At 43.3% G+C, this 20293-nt stretch overlaps 2 protein-coding genes across 4 annotated transcripts in view; one reads left to right on the forward strand and one right to left on the reverse strand.

Annotated features, from left to right (window-relative positions):
- The window catches only part of LOC128692330 (E3 ubiquitin-protein ligase Siah1), a 538875-nt gene that overhangs the window by 60124 nt on the left and 458458 nt on the right, over window positions 1-20293 (reverse strand). Inside the window, exon 1 of one of the 3 annotated variants that reach the window (XM_070096363.1) lies at window positions 4831-4882. The exons of the other annotated variants lie outside the window; for them this stretch is intronic. Within the exon in view, the coding sequence (XP_069952464.1) occupies window positions 4831-4867 (37 nt within the window). The 5' untranslated portion in view covers window positions 4868-4882. Of the gene's footprint in view, window positions 1-4830; window positions 4883-20293 lie in introns of those variants that run through there. 3 annotated transcript variants of the gene reach the window in all.
- Window positions 10205-20293, forward strand: part of LOC128692215 (uncharacterized) — a 345217-nt gene continuing 335128 nt past the window's right edge. The window contains exon 1 of the mRNA XM_070096361.1: window positions 10205-10974. Coding sequence (XP_069952462.1) covers window positions 10799-10974 — 176 coding nt within the window. The 5' untranslated portion in view covers window positions 10205-10798. The remainder of the gene's footprint in view (window positions 10975-20293) is intronic.

Raw genomic sequence — 20293 nt, forward strand, 5'->3', positions numbered from 1 at the left:
CTTTAAAAGGGCCGCAGAAAACAATATGAAGTTCAATGATGAGAAATTTCAATTGCTCCGACGTGGAAAACTTGAGGCAATTAAAACTATATCAGATTATAAAACAAATTCCAATCACACAGTAGAGCGAAAAACTAATGTAAAAGACCTGGGAATGATCATGTTAGAGGATCTCACCTTCAAAGACCATAACAGTGTATCAATCACATCTGCTAGAAAAATGACAGGATGGATAATGAGAACCTTCAAAACTAGGGATGCCAAGCCCACGATGACACACTTCAGGTCGCTTGCTCTATCTAGGCTGGAATATTGCTGCACACTAACAGCACCTTTTAGGGCAGGTGAAACTGCTGACCAAGAAACTGTACAGAGAATCTTCACGACACACATAACTGCGATAAAACACCTCAATTACTGGGAAAGCTTGTAGTTCCTCAACCTCTACTCCCTAGAACGCAGGCGGGCCCGGGTTCGATTCCCGGCGGGTGGAAACATTTCGACACGTTTCCTTACACCTGTTGTCCTGTTCACCTAGCAGCAAATAGGTACCTGGGTGTTAGTCGACTGGTGTGGGTCGCATCCTGGGGGACAAGATTAAGGACCCCAATGGAAATAAGTTAGACAGTCCTCGATGACGCACTGACTTTCTTGGGTTATCCTGGGTGGCTAACCCTCCGGGGTTAAAAATCCGAACGAAATCTTATCTTATATACACTTGGAAAATCCTAGAGGGATTGGTACCAAACTTGCACACGAAACTCACTCCCTGTGACAGCAAAAGACTCGGCAGACGATGCAACATCCCCGCAACGAAAAACAGGGGTGCCACTAGCACGATAAGAGACATCACAATAAGTGTCAAAGCCCAAGACTGTTCAACTGCCTTCCAGCATACATAAGAGGGATTACCAATAGACCCCTGGCTGTCTTCAAGCAGGCACTGGACAGGCACCTAAAGTCAGTACCTGACCAGCTGGGCTGTGGTTCGTACGTCGGGTTGCGTGCTGCCAACAGAAACAGCCTGGTTGATCAGGCCCTGATCCACCATAAGACCTGGTTACAGACCGGGCCGCGGGGGCGTTAACCCCCGAAACCCTCTCCAGGTATACTCCAAGTATACATAAGGGGGGCTTCTAATACACCCTTGGCTGTCTTCATGAGGAAGCTAGACAGATACCTAAAGTCAGTACCTGACCAGCCGGACTGTGGTTCATACACTGGATTGCGTGCGGCCGGCAGTAACAGCCTGATTGATCAGGCCCTGATCCACCGTAAAGCCTGGTCATGGACCGGGCCGCGGGGGCGTTGACTCCCGCAACACCCTCCAGGTACACTCCAGAGGACGTCATCTTCACGACTCACGAAATCGTAATGACACGATTGCAAACAAACCATACCAGCTCAACATTATTTTTATGTAACATAATATTCACATATTTTGTGACAGTCTGTGGAGAGAATTTGGAGCATGAAGATTAGAAGACGGTGTGGGGGGGTTAACAAAATTGTTTTATTATATTAACAAATTTGACTGCACTCAAACGAAACTTAATGAGTATAATCCTGGCCATAAGATGCATCATCTATTAAATACTGAAGCCATTCAGAATAAGTAAAATTAAATTGATTTAACGTCATTTAACGGGAAACACAAATAACCCGCACATAAAAGACAAGCTTACGACGACGTTTCGGTCCAACTTGGACCATTGACAAAGTCACACTAACCAGAAGTGGAGCAGGACGGCTATATATAGGCAGGAAGAGGTGGTGGTGGTGGTAGTAGTAGTAGTAGTAGTAGTAGTAGTAGTAGTAGTAGTAGTAGTAGTACAAGAATGGTATATAATACCGACAAGATGAAATTAAGACATGCGCAACACCCGGGCATCCCTATCGTAAACGTTTCGCCATCCAGCCAGCCACTGGATGGCGAAACGTCCACAACAAAGACAACCAGACGCCGCACATAAGAACATAAGAACGAAGGAACACTGCAGAAGGCCTACTGGCCCATGCGAGGCAGGTCCAAGTCTCCTACCGGCTTAAGCCAATGCACCCAACCTAGTCAGGTCAGGTCACATTGACTTAAGGGAGGAACACGGCAACCGACCTGGTAGCACAAGCTATCAGGTCTAACTCACACCCACCCACATCCACTCATGTATTTATCCAACCTATTTTTAAAGCTACACAACGTTCTGGCCTCTATAACGGTACTTGGGAGTTTGTTCCACTCATCCACAACTCTATTACCAAACCAGTACTTTCCTATATCCTTCCTGAATCTGAATTTTTCCAACTTAAAACCATTGCTGCGAGTCCTGTCTAGGCTAGATATTTTCAGCACACTATTTACATCCCCTTTATTTATTCCTGTCTTCCATTTATACACCTCAATCATATCCCCCCTAATTCTACGTCTTACTAGAGAGTGCAGTTTCAGGGCCCTTAGTCTATCCTCATAGGGAAGGTTTCTGATACATGGGATCAACTTTGTCATCCTCCTTTGTACATTTTCCAGAGAATTTATATCCATTCTGTAATACGGTGACCAAAACTGTGCAGCATAATCTAAATGAGGCCTAACCAAGGATGTATAGAGTTGAAGAACAACCTGAGGACTCCTATTATTTATGCTTCTTGATATGAAGCCAAGGATTCTATTAGCTTTATTGCGAACACTTATGCACTGTTGTCTTGGTTTCAGATTACTGCTAACCAGAACTCCTAAATCTTTTTCGCAATCCGTAATATTAAGATCTACATTATTTAGTTTATATGTGGCATGGTTATTGTCCTGTCCAACATTTAGAACTTTGCATTTGTCTATATTAAACTGCATCTGCCACTTCTCCGACCACTGCATCAGTCTATTCAAATCTTCCTGGAGTGCTCGAATGTCCTCGTCAGAATGAATTCGACGGCCTATTTTGGTGTCATCGGCAAACTTGCCGATGTCGCTCTTTATGCCCTCATCTATGTCGTTTATGTAGATTGTGAACAGCAGGGGGCCCAACACTGACCCCTGTGGAACACCGCTCGTGACACTTCCCCACTCTGATTTCTCCCCATTTATGCAAACTCTCTGCTGCCTATTTGTCAACCATGCCTCTATCCAGGAAAAAATTTCTCCTCCTATTCCATGTGCTTTAATTTTCCTCAATAGTCTCTGATGTGGGACCCTGTCAAAAGCCTTACTGAAGTCCATATACACAATATCATATTCATTACCATGATCTACCTCCTCAAATACCTTAGTGAAAAAAGTTAATAATGTCTTAATTTCATCAGTAGTAGTAGTAGTAGTAGTAGTAGAGGTAGTAGTAGTGGTAGTGGTAGAAGTGGGAAATAAGGAGGACGAGCCAGTCAAATACAAAGGAAGGGGAGCACTGCAAGAGAGCTAGGTGCCCACTGAGGGAGAGCAAGCGCACAGAGGTGCGTGAAAGGGGAAGTGGTGAAATAAATGAAGAAGGAACAGAAACACGAGACAGAAGAGAGAAAGACAACCCAGAGGAGAAAAGGAAAGAGGAAAGGGGAAGAGGGAGAAAAAGAAAAAGAAAAAATGAGGAGTCAGGTTAAGTCACGGGTGTTCTGAAGTTTGGAGCATTTTATAATGTAGTGGGAGAGGAAGGCATCTACAGAGACGAAGCCAGGGCTAAGGTTCATACAAGGAAAGTTGTGTATTAGAGAGGATTCAACTAGACGGCGACTGTTCGAGTTGGAAGTAGGGAACACAGTTTTAGCAGAAGACCAGTCAATAGGATGGCTATGATCTCTGACGTGACAGAAAAGAGCATTGTTAGTGTCGGCAAGCCTAACACTATTTTTGTGCTCCCTAAGTCTGTCAGAAAGAGATCGACCAGTTTCTCCGAAGTATTGAAGAGGACAGGAGGAGCAAGAAATAGAGTAGACACCAGGAACATCTGTAGAGGGAGGAGAGGTATGAACGAGATTAGTGCGAAGAGTGTTAGTCTGGCGGAAGGTAAGCTTGATGTCTAAGGGACGGAGAGAATTGTTGAGATTAGAAAGACCGGAAATGTAGGGAAGGCAGAGGATAGAAGAGTTCTCATGAGTAGAGAGTTTGGGAGAGAAGAAATTGCGTTTAGCACGTGAGAGGGCAGAGTCTATGAAATGGGAAGGGTAGCCAAGACGGGAAAACGAATTATGAAGAGTGGAAATTTCTGCTGGAAGGAACTGAGGATCACAGATGCGGAGGGCACGGAGAAAGAGGGAGATAAGAACACAACCTTTTCTACTCCTTTCATGATCCTGCTCCAAACCCTATTTACAAATAACCTTGGATTCGCTGACAGGTACCTTCTATGAGAGGTACCATTCTCTGACCCACGTTCGCCTTAGCTTTTGGGTCAAGACATGGCCCAGTTCTACACTCCTCTCTAGCGCTAAACGTCGCATGTCCCTTCTTCCCCGCTCACCTCACTGGAGTCCCAACAGAAGAGCCTGAATTTCTCTTCTCAATATCTGTCCCACGATCGCTGTCGCTGCTGGGTTAAGCCCTGGCTCTATTTCAACGACTAAGAACACTCCTCTCCAGCACTATTCTTCGTCTGTCCCGTCTTCCCCGCTCATCCCATTTGGGATCTTACCTGAGCTTTCGTTCGTTCGTTCGTTCGTACTTCTGGTTAGTGTCACTTTGTCAATGGTCCAAGTTGGACTGAAACGTCGTCGTAAGCTTCTCTCTTTTATGTGCGGGATATTTGTGTATCGTTCCAGTCACGGTATTGTGCCTTTTTTATTTATTAACGGGAAAGAAAGTTAAATTTCTTTTAAACATCTTGTAAAATGGTCTAATCTGTACCTACACACCTGCATTTCTCTCCTTCGACGTCGAAATTTGAGGCATCTTTCTTGAAGGTCTGAAGCTCCGCCACTGAGGGCTATGGAAGTTATCCCGGTCATTCCAGGATGCTGGGAATGAAATCAACAACTTCAGTCATAGGGCACGTGGACATGCCAGTTGTTCGAAGACTCTGGTTCTCGTTACCGTACACAAGCGTTTGAAAATCTGAAGTCGATTCGATGAGAAATTCTTGAGTCATGAGCGAAATAATATCAAAAAGCTGAATGAAGAAAAAGAAAAAAAATCAGACATCATCTTAATGGCATCCCCTCGCCCCTCACCCTGTAATTTGTATACGTAATCCCATATACAAACTATCGGTCCACAGCAGGATTCCAGCTTTCACACACTGCATGAAAGTACGCAGAACTTGATTCATACAGCCAGACCTCAACATAATCCCATATATTTTAAATGACCTCTCTATCCGCGTGATGATTTGGCTACCCCAATCCTGATGTTCTACCAACGTTCGACCCTGTCGCCCTCCAAAACACTCGTATTACGATTGTTTGGGAGGGCGACTCCTGGAAAAGGTGGTACGAGTCTCGTACCATGTTTTCCAGGAGTTTCACTCTAGGATGTTCATTCACTAAGACTGTTGCATCGCTGGGAAAACTCTCTTCCTACCCTCATCGCTTACGCATGTGAGATCGAGTAACTTGATGTAAAACAAAAACAGCAGAGGCTCAGAACAAAGAAGCATCGTATAATAAACATTCTGGACTTCATGGTATTCGGAATGAAGATCCTATTACAAAAGAGGCACATTTTCATTATTTTAAACGCCCGTGATTACACACAAAATGATGACAGACATCCGAACGCATACTCAGCTTGTGTAGCAACAGAACAAGACAAAACATACGAGAATGTATTGGATAATATGTGAACTCATATTAAGTCCTAATAAACGACTGTTAGTGAATAAATAGAAGGATGGACGAGAGGCTCGAACTGTGGCCTCGAAATTGACAGGTTTATCGCGATGGACCTGTCAGTTTTGGGATCACTATTTGAGCCTCCTATCCATCCTTCTGAATATTGACTGGAATATATATTCAAGTATGTGAAAAGAAATATCCTTCATGGATCCCAGGTTGAATGGAGGACAGTATGTCGGGAAAATTCCTGTCTGTTAATGCAACAAGCCATCCATTTAACTACAGACAACATTGCACTGTTGCAAAAACAGTGAAAAAGGTGACTTAATTAACGGAGCCTTGCAGCTGAAATGGCGTAGTTACATGAACCACGTGCATTAGTTGCCCGTTTTCTGTTTATGTAGCAGACTATTTTATGGTCTTTTATCTTATATTTACATAATCTCCGTTGTAACCTAACCTAACCCAACATAGAAATGGACTACAAGCCGTATGTGACAGCGTGACATATTTATTATGAAAATCGGTTTGAGTGCAGACACAAGATAAAGTTCTGGAAGCCAAATTTCAGAAGTGACCTGACGTGTTTTGATGAAATTTAAATTGATCGAGCTGTAGAAGTTGTACTGGTATCAGCCGTTTCAGATAAAAGGCGGCTAATAGAAGCAGGTCTGTTGCTGAGAATTATTATACTAGAAGTATTTATACAATTACCACAAATACCATTGATCCACCATCTAAGCATCATCATTCTTTCCCTTGTGAAACTACTGGAGTCGCTCACCAATTTTTTTTGTAGAACGACAGGCTAAAATACTGCGTCCAGGGGAGAAAACGACTAGCAAAGTCAATTGATTAGGACATATGCTGTTAGCTGTGGACAGTCAGTGAAAAAGGCCAGAGCTTTTTCTTGGAATGTCAGTTCCACATCTCACCTGATACTATACTGCTTACATGCTGCTGAGTCAACATAAGTGAATATCACAGTGAGATCACCATATACAGATGTATTTCTTTTATTGCTCTATGACAGTAACAGTCATACTTTGACACTGCAGTTCGCAACATACGTAGGCTTGGCAGGATTCAGTCTCTTACCCAGGAGTTTATTATTGTTATGGGGGAGTGCTAAACCCGTAAGGATTATACAGCGCCTGTGGGGGGATTTAAGGCATTCAGGCTTAATTCAGGGAACTGGAGCACAGATCCAATTCCTTAGATCAAGAGCCCCTTACCGGCATCTAGGAACCTACCTTGAGGGGTCTTATCCAGAGGTACGCAATACTGTACCTACAATTTTTATGTACTCATGGGTTTACACACCTTTTCAGGCTTAGATACTACTAGCATTTTTGTTAGGATTGGTAAAATAAGAACCACATAATATTGTACATTTCAGGATTTCAGTGAGACAGGTAACCCAGATCAGGTATCAGAATCTATGAATAGTGAATTAAAACAATTCGTATGTTGTCTGTATGAAAACATTATGCTCTAACATCAACATAGCGGGATGTGACCTGACCAAGACAAAATTCAAGACAGGAAGTGGATGTTTACCATTCATCTATGATGGTACTGACCTAGTTTGCTGCTTCCATGTAGATTGACTTCCCACATGCATGTATCGAGAGTAAATTACCAAACTTTCACAAGGAAAGCGCTCCCCACATACCATATCTTGATATTCTTAGTCTTGAAACACACGGTTGGAGATTTTATGTCTGTGGTCTGAATTATGACTTGTGTGATGGTAAAATTGTTCTTTAAGAATTCGATGATGTATAAGACACTTGTACAACACCTGCTGTAGGTAACTTTATTTTGAGGACGTTTCACCAATCAGTGGCTTTATCAATTCGATGCAGAGATTACGTACTCAGGAAAGTGGAAGAAGAGGTGATCACTTCAGCCGCCTAGGAAGGTGTTCGGTCCCTTAGCTTTGATCAGTCAGAAGAAAGGTGTTGCAGTTAAAGGGCTTATCACAGATGGGCGGAGCCCACTAGTGGATATAGGTCATGTCCATGAGTTGGGTTAGGTTAGGTTAGATTCGTCAGGAAACAGGACAATTGCTTCCCGACATAGGTCTAAATCATATGACGACCCGACATCTGACCGAGGACTTCCGCTGGCTTACCGGTCCACTCCTTTAAAAATTAAGCGTATAAAAGTTGGGCCAGAGGTTGGCAATAGGGTTATAGAAGATATTTTCTGTACTGAATTAAAAAAAAAGCTACTAAATGGAGAAACATCTTTATAATAAACATACACAAGTGTTTTAGTCATCAACTTGTCAACATTGTATACCATTAATGTAATGATCCTCAAGATCTCATTGACATTCTCTAAGCCTAGGAAGATGCGGATGGAGGAGCTGGTGATGATGATGGAAATGATGACGGTGATAATGATGATGAGAGACTATCTGCAAACCTCGCAGATGACATATTTCACTCTGATGATGAGACCAATGGTCATAATGGCGAGTAACAATGCAGAAACCTGTGTTGATAAGCAAAACTTAATACCAGTGATTCTGAAACACTTTTTCTTAAAAAAATCCAAATATTAAAATAGGAAGTGCCCACGAGAAAACAAATGCACATTTAAGTCATATGCCATCATTTTACACTATTTGTTCACTGTTATTTAGCTACATAATTGAGCATATAAGCACCGTAATAAATACTAGCAGTATTTTCACCCTTTTCTCTTTTTTCAGTGTCGAAGAACAGGAGTCATGAATTTCAATATGTTAACGAAACGCTGCATTTGATTTCAGTTCCCTACACGATATGTGGTGGTGGTGGTGGTGGTGGTGGTGGTGGCAGTGGTGGTGGCAGTGGTGGTGGTAGTAGTAGTTGTAGTAGTAGTAGTAGTAGTATTACTACTACTACTACTACTACTAATTTGACTGCACAGATTATTCAACACGCACAGACATAAAAATATATAACACATTATAAGCAAGGATAAAATCAACAATCAATATAAGCAACGATCATAAACATTCAACACAAATAATATTATGCCAAGTTATAATAGCCAGCATCAGTTAGGAACCATGTTAAATAAGTAATGTCAAACACAACAAGATAAGCATTTACACAACAGTCTTCAGGAAATCCCCAGTTTAAGAGAGGGGGGGGGGTCAGTATCTGGTCCAGGGACCATCAGCCCCCCCCCACACAAGGAAACAGCACTCTCCTCCCATTAACCTTGTTAATACTCGACACCTGGGAACCACACTCCTCAGTCTCCCATTAACTTTAAACAGAGCCACCTCTCACTGAGGCAACAATTTCTTTCCCAAACCCTTGATGAAAGATTATTATTATATTAATTAGTAAGTGGTATATCCTTATATATCATATAGCGCTTGGAGAATGGAATTCAGTCAGATTTAATCCCATATAGGTATACAGTGTATTGTCCAGATATACAGTATAGATACTTTGAGCAGTTCATACCTATTTTGCATGACTGATTACCTACCGAGAGTCAGCCAAAATTTCCAGATCTCACCACGGTTTGCTGAAGGAGAAAATTACTGTATGTTTCCCGCTTCACCGTATCACATGTGTCTCCTCTCTTCCTGTCCTTGCGATAGCCACTGACAGCTTAGTGTGAGAGTCACTGCTCTCATCACGGAGGTCTGGGCATCAAATCCCTAGTCGGAAAAGAACCAAATCCCCTTCCCTGTGTCGCCTGCACAAATTCATCAGAAATAATGTAATATGTCTAAAAGTACATGATACATCTGATACAAACCTAGCATCAGTGATATACTATATATGAAACCCCTGGTTATGCAGAGCATTTCGGGCAACTTAGGTTAATTTTGTCCCCAGGATGCGACCCACACCAGTCGGCTAACACCCAGGTACCTACTTAATGCTAGGTGAACAGGGACAACAGGTGTCTAAAGGGAACACGCTCAATGTTTCCACCCGTACCGGGGATCGAACCATAGACACAATGTGCGAGCTGAGTGTGCTGCCAGCTGAGCTACGAGACCAGCCAACATTGATCTTCCAAGGATACTATACTGGCCGAGTGCGACCACCTGACCCACTACACATTAACTAGTTCCCTATTACCTTAACAAAGAGATTGTGGTTCGCACATAAGAGTGAAATAGACCGACAATCACTCATCCTCACCTGCTCCATACCCTTCGGGACGAGGATTGTCACTGCAGTCGACTGTACCTGGACCAACTGACCTTCCTTCGTGACGGTCGTGGGATGCACCAAAACCTTTCAATGACCATTAGTTATGCACATAAAATTCGACTGAGATCCCATCAATCTCCAGTGTCTTCCCAGTTGTTATTGATATTATAGCCCTTAAAACGTCTATCTCTAAAGTAATCTCCCAACGCCTCCCTATCAATCTTAATGAATACAACAAATTCTCTTACAAACCTCAGGCCCCCAATCCCCCGCCTTCGCCTTTCCATCACCGGTACCTCTAATACCATCTGACGTCGATAAGCTTCAAAATGAACAAACTAAGGAAACGAAGTGTGGCTTGTGAAGCATGGAGAGGTACGAGTGGGCAACCCTGACTAGTGCTGGGGCGGGGGCGGGTGAGGCAGGAGTAGTGAGGCAGTGTTCGCCTGTTGGTGGTAGCGTAGGGACAAACATTAGCTGAGGTGCACTAATCTCCCACGCCACAACTCTATACACCACCTAGTGTCTCTTGTTTGTGGCTGTGTCTGCCATACACCTAGCCATGCCTATCTTAACTCATGTGCGAATAATACGAAACTTACGATTTTAGGAATCTATATTCCATGCTTTAGTTTTAAATATTCATTACAGTGTTTCCAAGATGTTTAACTTTAAAATTATAAATGTACGACATAGCACAATAACTTAAATGTGTGGTTATACAACCACAAACATGGATAACGACAGTAAAATTTGACCAATATTTCCAAGTGACAGTCATCTTCCTGTAGTGGGTGACCAAATGGTTGCTCCTTCAACCTGAAAGAGGTAAAAGAAGGAAAAAAGTAGTCTAAAGCCGAGTGTTTGTAGTGACGATGATGCCTGAGGATGCCCCTGGCAGTGCTAGCAGGAGCCTGGCACTCTCCCCAGGGCAGTGGAGCGCCGACCCCAACACTGGCATAGTGACACTGACGGAGGCAGCACTGGCCAAGCTTATTAATACAGACCCCATCGATAAGTGGTATCAGCTGGACCCCGAGCCCATAGCTAGGTAAGTGCCAGTGTTCAGTGCCTGAAGTACTCAGGTAAGCACCTGAATGTTCGGTTTCTCATTTTCCCAAAGGGTAATGCCCAAGTGTCCGATTCTTCCTGTACCCAAAAAAGTACCTGAGCGTTCGGTTACCTCTGTTATAAGTCAGGTTCGTGAATGAGTGTTCGGGTCCTCATGTTATCAGATAATTATCCGAGAGCTTGGTACCACCTGTACTTAGGTAAGTGCCTGAGTGTTTGATATTTCCCGTATTCAAATACGTGAAGAATGACGAGGATTAGTAACCCAGCATAACAAGAGGAAACAAATGAGTGGATTATTTAAGACTCCTTTGCTTCTCTCTCTCTCTGTAATGTAACAGTTCAGCCAGCATCACACAATGTCTCAGTGTTTAGTATCTCCTGGACCCAGGTATGTGTCTCATTGTTTGGTATCTCCTGGGCCCAGGTACGTGCCCAGTCTGTACCCACCACACAGGTCTTCCACAAGACTCAAGAAATCGTAATGACACGATTGCAAACAAACCATACCCCCGGCCGGGATTGAACCCGCTGAAGTTTTGAGACTATGACCGCGGGTTCAATCCCGGCCGGGGGTATGGTTTGGTAGGTCTTCCACAACGTGTGTACCTGAACCCATAGCGAGGTAGGTGTGTATGTTGTGCCTCCTGTTCCCCCGATGTTGGCAGTGTGTTGCCTCGTGTTCCCCCGATGTTGATAGTGTTTATATTGTCTCCTGTTCCATCGATGTTGAGAATGTATTACCTCCTATTCCTCCTATGTTGAAAGTGTGCTTCCTCTTGTTCCCCCGATATTGACAGTATTGCCCCCTGTTTCCCCGATCTTGAGTAGGTTTATATTCTTTAAGGAATTATAAAACCATCTTTGTTTAAGTCACCATCAAATGTCATATATATACAATGAATGCAATTTTACTTTGTTAAAATTAATAGCATTTACAATAATATTTGTAAGTGAAATATTTTTTTTTTCAAATTGTCCATGGATACTATAACACTGACTTAACAGTTTTACCACAAGCTGAAGAAAATGGTTGCTTATACTTTCACGGTGTCCATGACTTAGTGTTCTGGTTGTTTAACATAGTCGCGCATCATAGGGAAGTATTAATGCATTAAATTTATCCATCAACCCGGATATATTGAGGAACAGGAAAAAGAAACCTGCTTTTGTGCAGTATATAAAGATACAAGAACTAATGGGTGTATGGTTCTTGCTGTTCTCAGGGTCAGGTAAGTTCGGAGATCTTCAGTACCCTATTTAAATCTCCTTTATGTCCGTCTTGCACTTGTATACTTCAGATATCTCCGCTCATTCTGCGTCTTTATGGAGAATGTACGTTCAGGGCTCTCATTTTATCTTATTGTGAAAGATGTGTAACTGTGTTTTACTTGTGACTGTTATAGTTGATGTTCTGTATTCGACTGAAGAAGCCTGATTAGCTTCTTGAGTTGAATGTAGAGTCGAATCATAAGTGAATGATGATTTTAGTGGAAGCCTTTCAAAAACTGATTGTATAAAGTATGCCGGGAGGACATCATTCCCGCACTAACATCAAAGCCGGGGATCTTACACAGTTCTAATCTTCAAGGGTGTACCTTGATGCCGGTGAAGGGCTCTTGACCCAAGGAATTAAAACCACCCTTCTTTTCTTTAGATCACATCTGATTACCTCCCTTTCCTCAGGAAATGTATGATCCCTACGGGTTTAGTGCCTCCCTATGAAAATAATTCACACTCCCATGTACAATATGTAATAAATGCACAACGCCACATGACACCAACACAATTACAAAACACAAGTATGTGTGCAGAACCCACAACACCAACAATGCATACTTCAACCATCGAGACAAATATGCACGCCTCGTAAGCCAGGAGAAAATGTCTGGAAACAGCAGTCATTCAAATGTGCAGCATCGTAGAAGAGAATCAAAGCGCTTTCAGCATCGCAAAAACCTAGAGTATAAATCACCCCACGTTGTCAGGCGTCTACACGTGAGCTGGTGAAGTCTGAGCCTACTGCCGCTTCGTCACCTCTCACTGGAACCTGACCTAGTGACATCCTGCACCTACCTACGCACCACATGTCACTAGATGGAGTACAGATGCAGCCCATCCTCCTAATCCAAGTCTGTATTTCACTGTGGCTAAGAGACAGATGGGTGACAATTTACGATTTGACTGTGTATTGCCTTCTTGGGTCCCCATTTTCTGTTCGTGCTTAGAAATTTGTTTTTTTGCGTTAATATAAGTTTCACGTATTGGCGCTGTAGTATGTTATAATTGGTTATATTTATTAATAAACGACAGTTTAACTTAACCCAAATATATAACGTGAATAGGAAAAAATGCTGAACACTATGTAAAAAATCGATTTATAATTTAGGACAGAATGGTACATGGGAGGTTGATAGGTCATTTTATGTAAACTGAAAAAGCTCACCTTTGAGCGAAACGTTATAAGGTAAAGGTTTGCTCTGCTATAAGTGTCTTTGTATTACCCATACCTAAATAGGAACAGAGGCACAAGGGTTTTGAAACCAACACATACGAGTGTGTATCTTGATACAGCATGAAATATGGCAGAATTTAAACAAGTCAAAGAAGTCATGACTATGTATAACTAATAAGACATCGTATATCTGTCTTCTTGCAGGTTCTTAGAACTACTAAAAAAAACTAATTTTCAAAAAAAAATTGACAAACTTTAAGCGAGAACTTCGCTGAATCGTTCATGGAGCTCCTTTTGTGTATATAATAACTGTGTTAAGCGAGATGGCTTATTACATACCAGATTAAAGCTCCTTGCTAAGGGAAGAGTGCTAGAGGCAAACTGTGTTTTGGTTAGGCTAGGTTAGGTAAGGTTTATCAGGAAACAGGACAAGTGTATCCTGACGCTGATCTTAGCCATATGACCCACAGCTGGAGCTTTTGGTCATCTGACCGAGGCCTCCCACTGGCTTACCCGCCCACCCCTTTAAAACTCATGGTTATAATTATAACCATTTGATAACTGTGTTTCCAGGAGCTGCGCTCTTTGACGAAGGAGTACTGATGCTGGCGATGTGTTCTTGACTTGAAGAAATAAAGCTACCCTTTCCTCTCTTGAATCAAACTTGATTACCTTTCATTACCCAAGTGCTGCAGCATAACCCCTACAGGTTTAGCGCCTCTCCAAGAATAAAATCCAGAAACTGCAGAGTCGACATTCCAGAGTAACTTCACTGAGCTGTTGCACTATATATATATCCACTGCACGAAATGCTCATGCATCCTTAGTGACTTTGTGTGCCTAACAATATTTTATTATAGTAATCTACACTTTGTATATTACATAAAGAAATAAAGTTGTTTATTTTTTATTTTTAGATAAAAGTAAGAACATAAGAATTCTACTGGAAGATCGCAGTTGGAGAGTCATAAACTGACCGAGATAGGAAAGCAGAAGAGGACGGTTTACTCTTGCTGGTAAACAACATTAACAACTTAGTGGATGCTGCAGAAAGAAACTTGTTAACTTATTAAATGTTGTATAGAGAATAAGCCCAAAATAATAATAAGCCCCCCCCCCCCCCAAAAAAAAAAAAAATAGCGCTAGTACTTATGGAGATTTAAGGCGGCGAGGTTGACACTGGTGCTCACCTGACCACAATATGGAGTCCGGCCGCTGGCAGAATGTTACCAATATAACTTTTTTCTCCTTTTTTTTTAATTTACGTACTGCTTAGAGAAATATTTTGATTACACTTGACAGTGGTCCAGGAAGGAGCGAAACATCGTCAAAGTTTCACCCTCCTGAGTGGGTTATTTGCTTTATCGTTGCAGCTACTCTGCTCTGGCTCATTTCCGAATTCAGAAATTTAGGCGAATTCAGAGAAATGAAGTTAATTGTACTAGTAAGCTACATCAAACAATTGAACTTGGTTTTACTAGTCAGTAGAGATAATTTCTAAACATTTCTCAACTTTGGGATGCAGTAAACACTTCTCTCTCTCCCTCGTCATTTTTCATGTTTTAATTATTCCCTTAAAGGGGGGAGGGGGTTTACTGATGCTTGGGTTCTTGATCCACAGAAATGGAGTTAACTTTCCCTTTCTTGAAGCAATCTAGATTACTTCTCATTCCCCAGGTGATGTGCGACCCCCTACGGGTTTAGTACTTCTCCATGACTTTAAAAAAATAAATTGTCATCGTGAAGTTATTCTGATTGACCAATAAGCATTTTATACCTCTGTTGCCTCTGTATAAAAATATATTTAGAAATTTAATCTAAGCTTAGAAAATAAATAATTAACTCACTGGGAGGGAAAACAAATGGAAGTGACTGTAGAGAACAGCTATCATCTCCAGGCTGAGGGACTCTCCACCTCAAAACTACTATTTCAAGGTTGATACACCAGTCACACCATCTTTACTTCACTGCTTCTGTCCCCATATTTAGTCTCCTATGTATTCGACTGAAGAAGCTTACTGAGTAGGCGGAACGTTTCGAAATAAAGATGCTTACCTATTGCACAATGTCTGACTCATCTGTGGAGGACAAGCTGCTAGGGTTAACTCACCTTTTTACTTATTTTTTTTCTAACATAAAAGCAAGGCATCTACACCAGCGCAGAAGTATATATATATATATATATATATATATATATATATATATATATATATATATATATATATATATATATATATATATGTTGTGCTAATTGTCATTTTAGATCTTAACCACTTCAATACTTTTATGAGGGGGACGATGTATGTGGTAAGATGAGTTCTTCTTCAAGTAGCAGCTTCGACTCAGAACATTCTTGACCACCGCTCCCACAAGTTTCACTATTCATGTTTCTGTTCCTCCATGGATGGGAGGGGGTCACAGTTTTTCATTCGCCTAAACGTTGAAATGAATGTGTGGACTCACCGAATTGTGGTTGCAAGGGTCGAGTCGTAGCTCCTGGCCCCGCCTCTTCACTGGTTGCTACTAAGTCCACTCTCTCTCCTTGCCCCATGAGCTTTATCATACCTCTTCTTTTGTGTGTACTCACCTATATGTGGTTGCAGATATATGTGTGTGTGTGTGTGTGTGGTGTGTGTGTGTGTGTGTGTGTGTGTGTGTGTGTGTGTGTGTGTGTGTGTGTGTGTGTGTGTGTGTGAGAGAGAGAGAGAGAGAGAGAGAGAGAGAGAGAGAGAGAGAGAGAGAGACAGTTTTACATTATAGCCACAATAAATAAACCAAGCTCTTTGAATACCAGTTCTATAATTTACGCAGCAAGACGCTGCAACTTACTCACTAGTGAGAAAATGTCACAAGAATATAACCCACACTAACGACATTTCATCTAACTGAACCTATTCCCTCTCGTATAACCATTTTTCCCTCTCTGTTCCCTTCAATTTTAGGTTCGTGGATGCTAGTGAAAGATTCTTCATCATATGAATTCGAGCTGTGTTTTCCTTTCTTGGATCATACTTGATTACCGTCCATTCATCAGATTCCTCATGGCCTCTATATAGGCTTAGGGCTTCCCCGTGATCATAACAATCGACTCTCCATTTCATTCACAATATCACTCGCTCTAAAGGTCAGCATATAAGTAAACAAAACAGTAAATTATCTGAATGAAGCAAAGTTGAAGGTTGACAATCGGGGACAAGGAGAAAGACACATGTGGAAGTTAAAAACCCAATAAGCCACACGGATCTCAGACAAAAGACGATCTTAAATAAGATACAGGGACCTCAAGTAAGACACAGGAACCTCAGATAACAGACGAATCTCAAATAAGATACAGATCTCTTAAGCAAGACACAGGAACCTTAAGTAAGACAGGGTTCTTAACTATGTCATAATGACCTCAGATAAGACCCAGTGATCTTAGTATCACCTGGATATCATCGTTTCACGATTATTTATCCAGACAGTGAAAAGTAGATGCCACAAAATTTATAAATATACAATATAATTAATATTCTTCGACAGCAGTAACATTTTATACTCCCATATTAGTTCCTAATATTGTAATGCTATCCAGTTAATGGTTGGAAGGCAAAAAAGCCGATAAGTAGGGTAATATATATGCACTGTAGACCTACTTGCCCATGCTGAGGAGGTCTTTCTCTCTCTCTCTCTCTCTCTCTCTCTCTCTCACACACACACACACACACACACACACACACACACACACACACACACACACACACACACACACACACACTCACACACACTCACACACTCTCTCCTCTTCCTTCTCTCCTCTTTCCTCTCCTCTTCTCTCCCTCTCCTCTCCCTCCCTCCTCCTCCTCTCCTCTCCCTCTCCTCTCCCTCCTCCTCTCCTCTCCTCTCTCCCCTCTTCCTCTCTCTCTCCCTCCTCTCCTCTCCTCTCTCCCTCCTCTTCCCTCCCTCCTCTCCTCTCTCTCCTCTCCCTCCTCTCCCTCTCTCTTCTCCCTCTCCTCTCCCTCTCCCTCCCTCCCTCTCCTCTTCCTCTCCTCTTCCTCTCCCTCTTCCTCTCCCTCTCCTCTCCCTCTTCCTCCCTCCTCTTCCTCCTCCTCTCCTCTCCCTCTCCTCTCTCCCCCTCCCTTCCTCCTCTCCCTCTTCCTCTCTCTCCCTCTCCCTCTCCCCTCTCCTCTCCTCTCCTCTCCCTCCCTCCCTCTCTCTCTCCTCTCTCTCCCCTCTCCCTCTCCCTCTCTCTCTCTCCCTCCCTCTCCCTCTCTCTCCCTCTCTCTCTCTCTCTCCTCTCTCTCTCTCTCTCTCTCTCTCCCTCTCTCTCCCCTCTCTCTCTCTCTCTCTCTCTCTCTCTCTCTCTCTCTCCCTCCTTCCCTCCTCCTCTCTCCCTCCTCTCTCTCTCTCTCTCTCTCTCTCTCTCTCTCTCTCTCTCTCTCTCTCTCTCTCTCTCTCTCTCTCCTCTCTCTCTCTCCCCCTCTCTCCTCCCAACCTCCCATAACCCAACTCACCTCCTCTCTCTCTATAGGCTTCTTCTCTCCATCTCTCCATTTCTCTCTCTCATAGCCTTTTCCCTCGCCCTCCTTTCTCCTCTCTCTCTCTTTCTCTCCCTCTCCCTCTCTTTCTCCCTCTCTCCCTCTCTCCCCCTCACATTTCTCTCTCTCCCCTTGGTCTTATCCCTCACCCCCCATACTCTCTCCTCTCCCTCCTCTTTCTACCCTTTCTCTCTCCTCTCTCTCCCTCTTTCTACCCTTTCTCTCCCCTCCCCCACCCTCTCCCTCCTCTAGCCTTCTGTCTGTGGTAATATGGGTGGCCTTAGAGGACGGAAAACCAGAGATCTGAAGACGAACCAGGAGGAAAGAATGGGAGTTAGAGCTCCAAAAAAAGGGAGGAAGAGTGGGGAAGGAAGATAGTAGAGCTTGGTAAGAAAATGGAGGAGCGGATAGCTGAAGAGTGCAGGAAGTGGGAAGTACAGGTCTTAGCAGCAGAAGCTAGGATACAGTGCTTAGAAGAGAAACTGCAAAGCCTGAAACAGATTAGAGAGACAAATGACAATTCAGATGTGACATCAGGAAATTCAAAGTCAGGCGCAGACAAGGGGATGGTAAGCAACAACGGAGACATGCCTCACACGAAGGTCCCTATCAGACCCACTGGGGGCCAGGGAAAGACGATGAGCACACTAAGATCAAGCGACAGGTCCGAAGACAATGAAGGTATGCTATATGCAGAGATTCTAACAGCCAACTGCAGTAGCAAGGGACAGCTGGTCAGGAAAGACAGTTCACTGAGAATAGAAGTTTCAGATATGACAGGGACTGAAGGCAAGAACATGTCAATGGAAATAAATAAAATGCCTCAGAGGAAGCAGATGGAGACTCAGTGGGAGGAGGAAAGGGCGAGGTCAGTTTTTGTGTACGGGCTCCAAGAAGCCAAGGGGGCCAACTTTGAAGAAATAAAACAGGAGGAGAAAAAAATGATTGAAGGCATCATGAAAACAATAGGGGAGGGCAATATGACTCAGGTGGCAAATTTTCAGAGAATTGGGTGGTTTGCGAGTGGAAGGATAAGGCCTGTCAGAGTAACTTTCAAGGAAGAACGTTGTGTAGCTTTAAAAATAGGTTGGATAAATACATGAGTAGATGTGGGTGGGTGTGAGTTAGACCTGATAGCTTGTGCTAACGGGTCGGTTGCCGTGTTCCTCCCTTGAGTCAATGTGACCTGACCTGACTAGGTTGGGTGCATTGGCTTAAGCCAGTAGGGACTTGGACCTGCCTCGCATGGGCCAGTAGGCCTTCTGCAGTGTTCCTTCGTTCTTATGTTCTTATGTTCTTAAGAATCAGTTCGAGTCAGGATTCTGCAAGAGAAAGCAAGACTGAGGGACAAAGAGGGGTACCAGAGAGTATACCTCGACCGCGACAGAACACAAGAAGAAAGGACTACACTGAAAGAGAGGGTACAGAGACGCAAGGAGGAACGAGAAGCAATGAAAATGAGCAGGACCCAGACACAGGAGGAAGGGCAAACACACCCCACAGAATCTCCCACCAAAAGACTCCACCCGCGACACTCCCAACGCAACTGAGCAACCTATACTACAACCCACTCACTGTTCCCTCTGCCACCAACCCCCATATCACAAACCTCACCCCAACAGCTGTCCCTTATGGGCATTCTGACCCCACCCCCATCAACACAAACCCCACCTACACCACAGCCCCATATAGGCCCCCACAAAGGCTCTCGCTCCCCCAACCCCAATATACTTGCATGACCACAATGATAGAAAAGAAACTAAAGGTTTGGTACACAAACGCGGATGGAATAACGAATAAACATGAGGAGTGGAATGAAAGAATCAGTGAAGAATCCCCAGACATCATAGCAGTCACAGAAACAAAACTCGCTGAGACAATAACAGACACAATCTTCCCAACAGGATATCAGATCCTGAGGAAAGATAGAAGGAGTAGAGGGGGAGGAGGGGTTGCACTGCTCATAAAACACCGATGGGGATTTGAGGAAATGGAAGGCATGGACATGATTGGAGAAAGAGACTACATTGTAGGTACAATTCAGTCCGGAGAACATAAAGTAGTCATTGGAGTGATGTATAACCCACCACAGAACTGCAGGAGGCCAAGAGAGGAGTACGAAGAAAACAACAGGGTGATGGTGGACACACTGGCTGAGGTGGCAAGAAGAGCTCACTCGAGCAGAGCAAAGTTACTGGTAATGGGCGATTTCAACCACAGGGAGATCGACTGGGAAAACCTGGAGCCACATGGGGGTCCCGAAACATGGAGAGCCAAGATGATGGATGTGGTACTTGAAAACCTCATGCATCAACATGTCAGGGACA

Source organism: Cherax quadricarinatus, chromosome 53, assembly GCF_038502225.1.
Source record: "Cherax quadricarinatus isolate ZL_2023a chromosome 53, ASM3850222v1, whole genome shotgun sequence".
NCBI classification, from domain to species: domain Eukaryota; kingdom Metazoa; phylum Arthropoda; class Malacostraca; order Decapoda; family Parastacidae; genus Cherax; species Cherax quadricarinatus.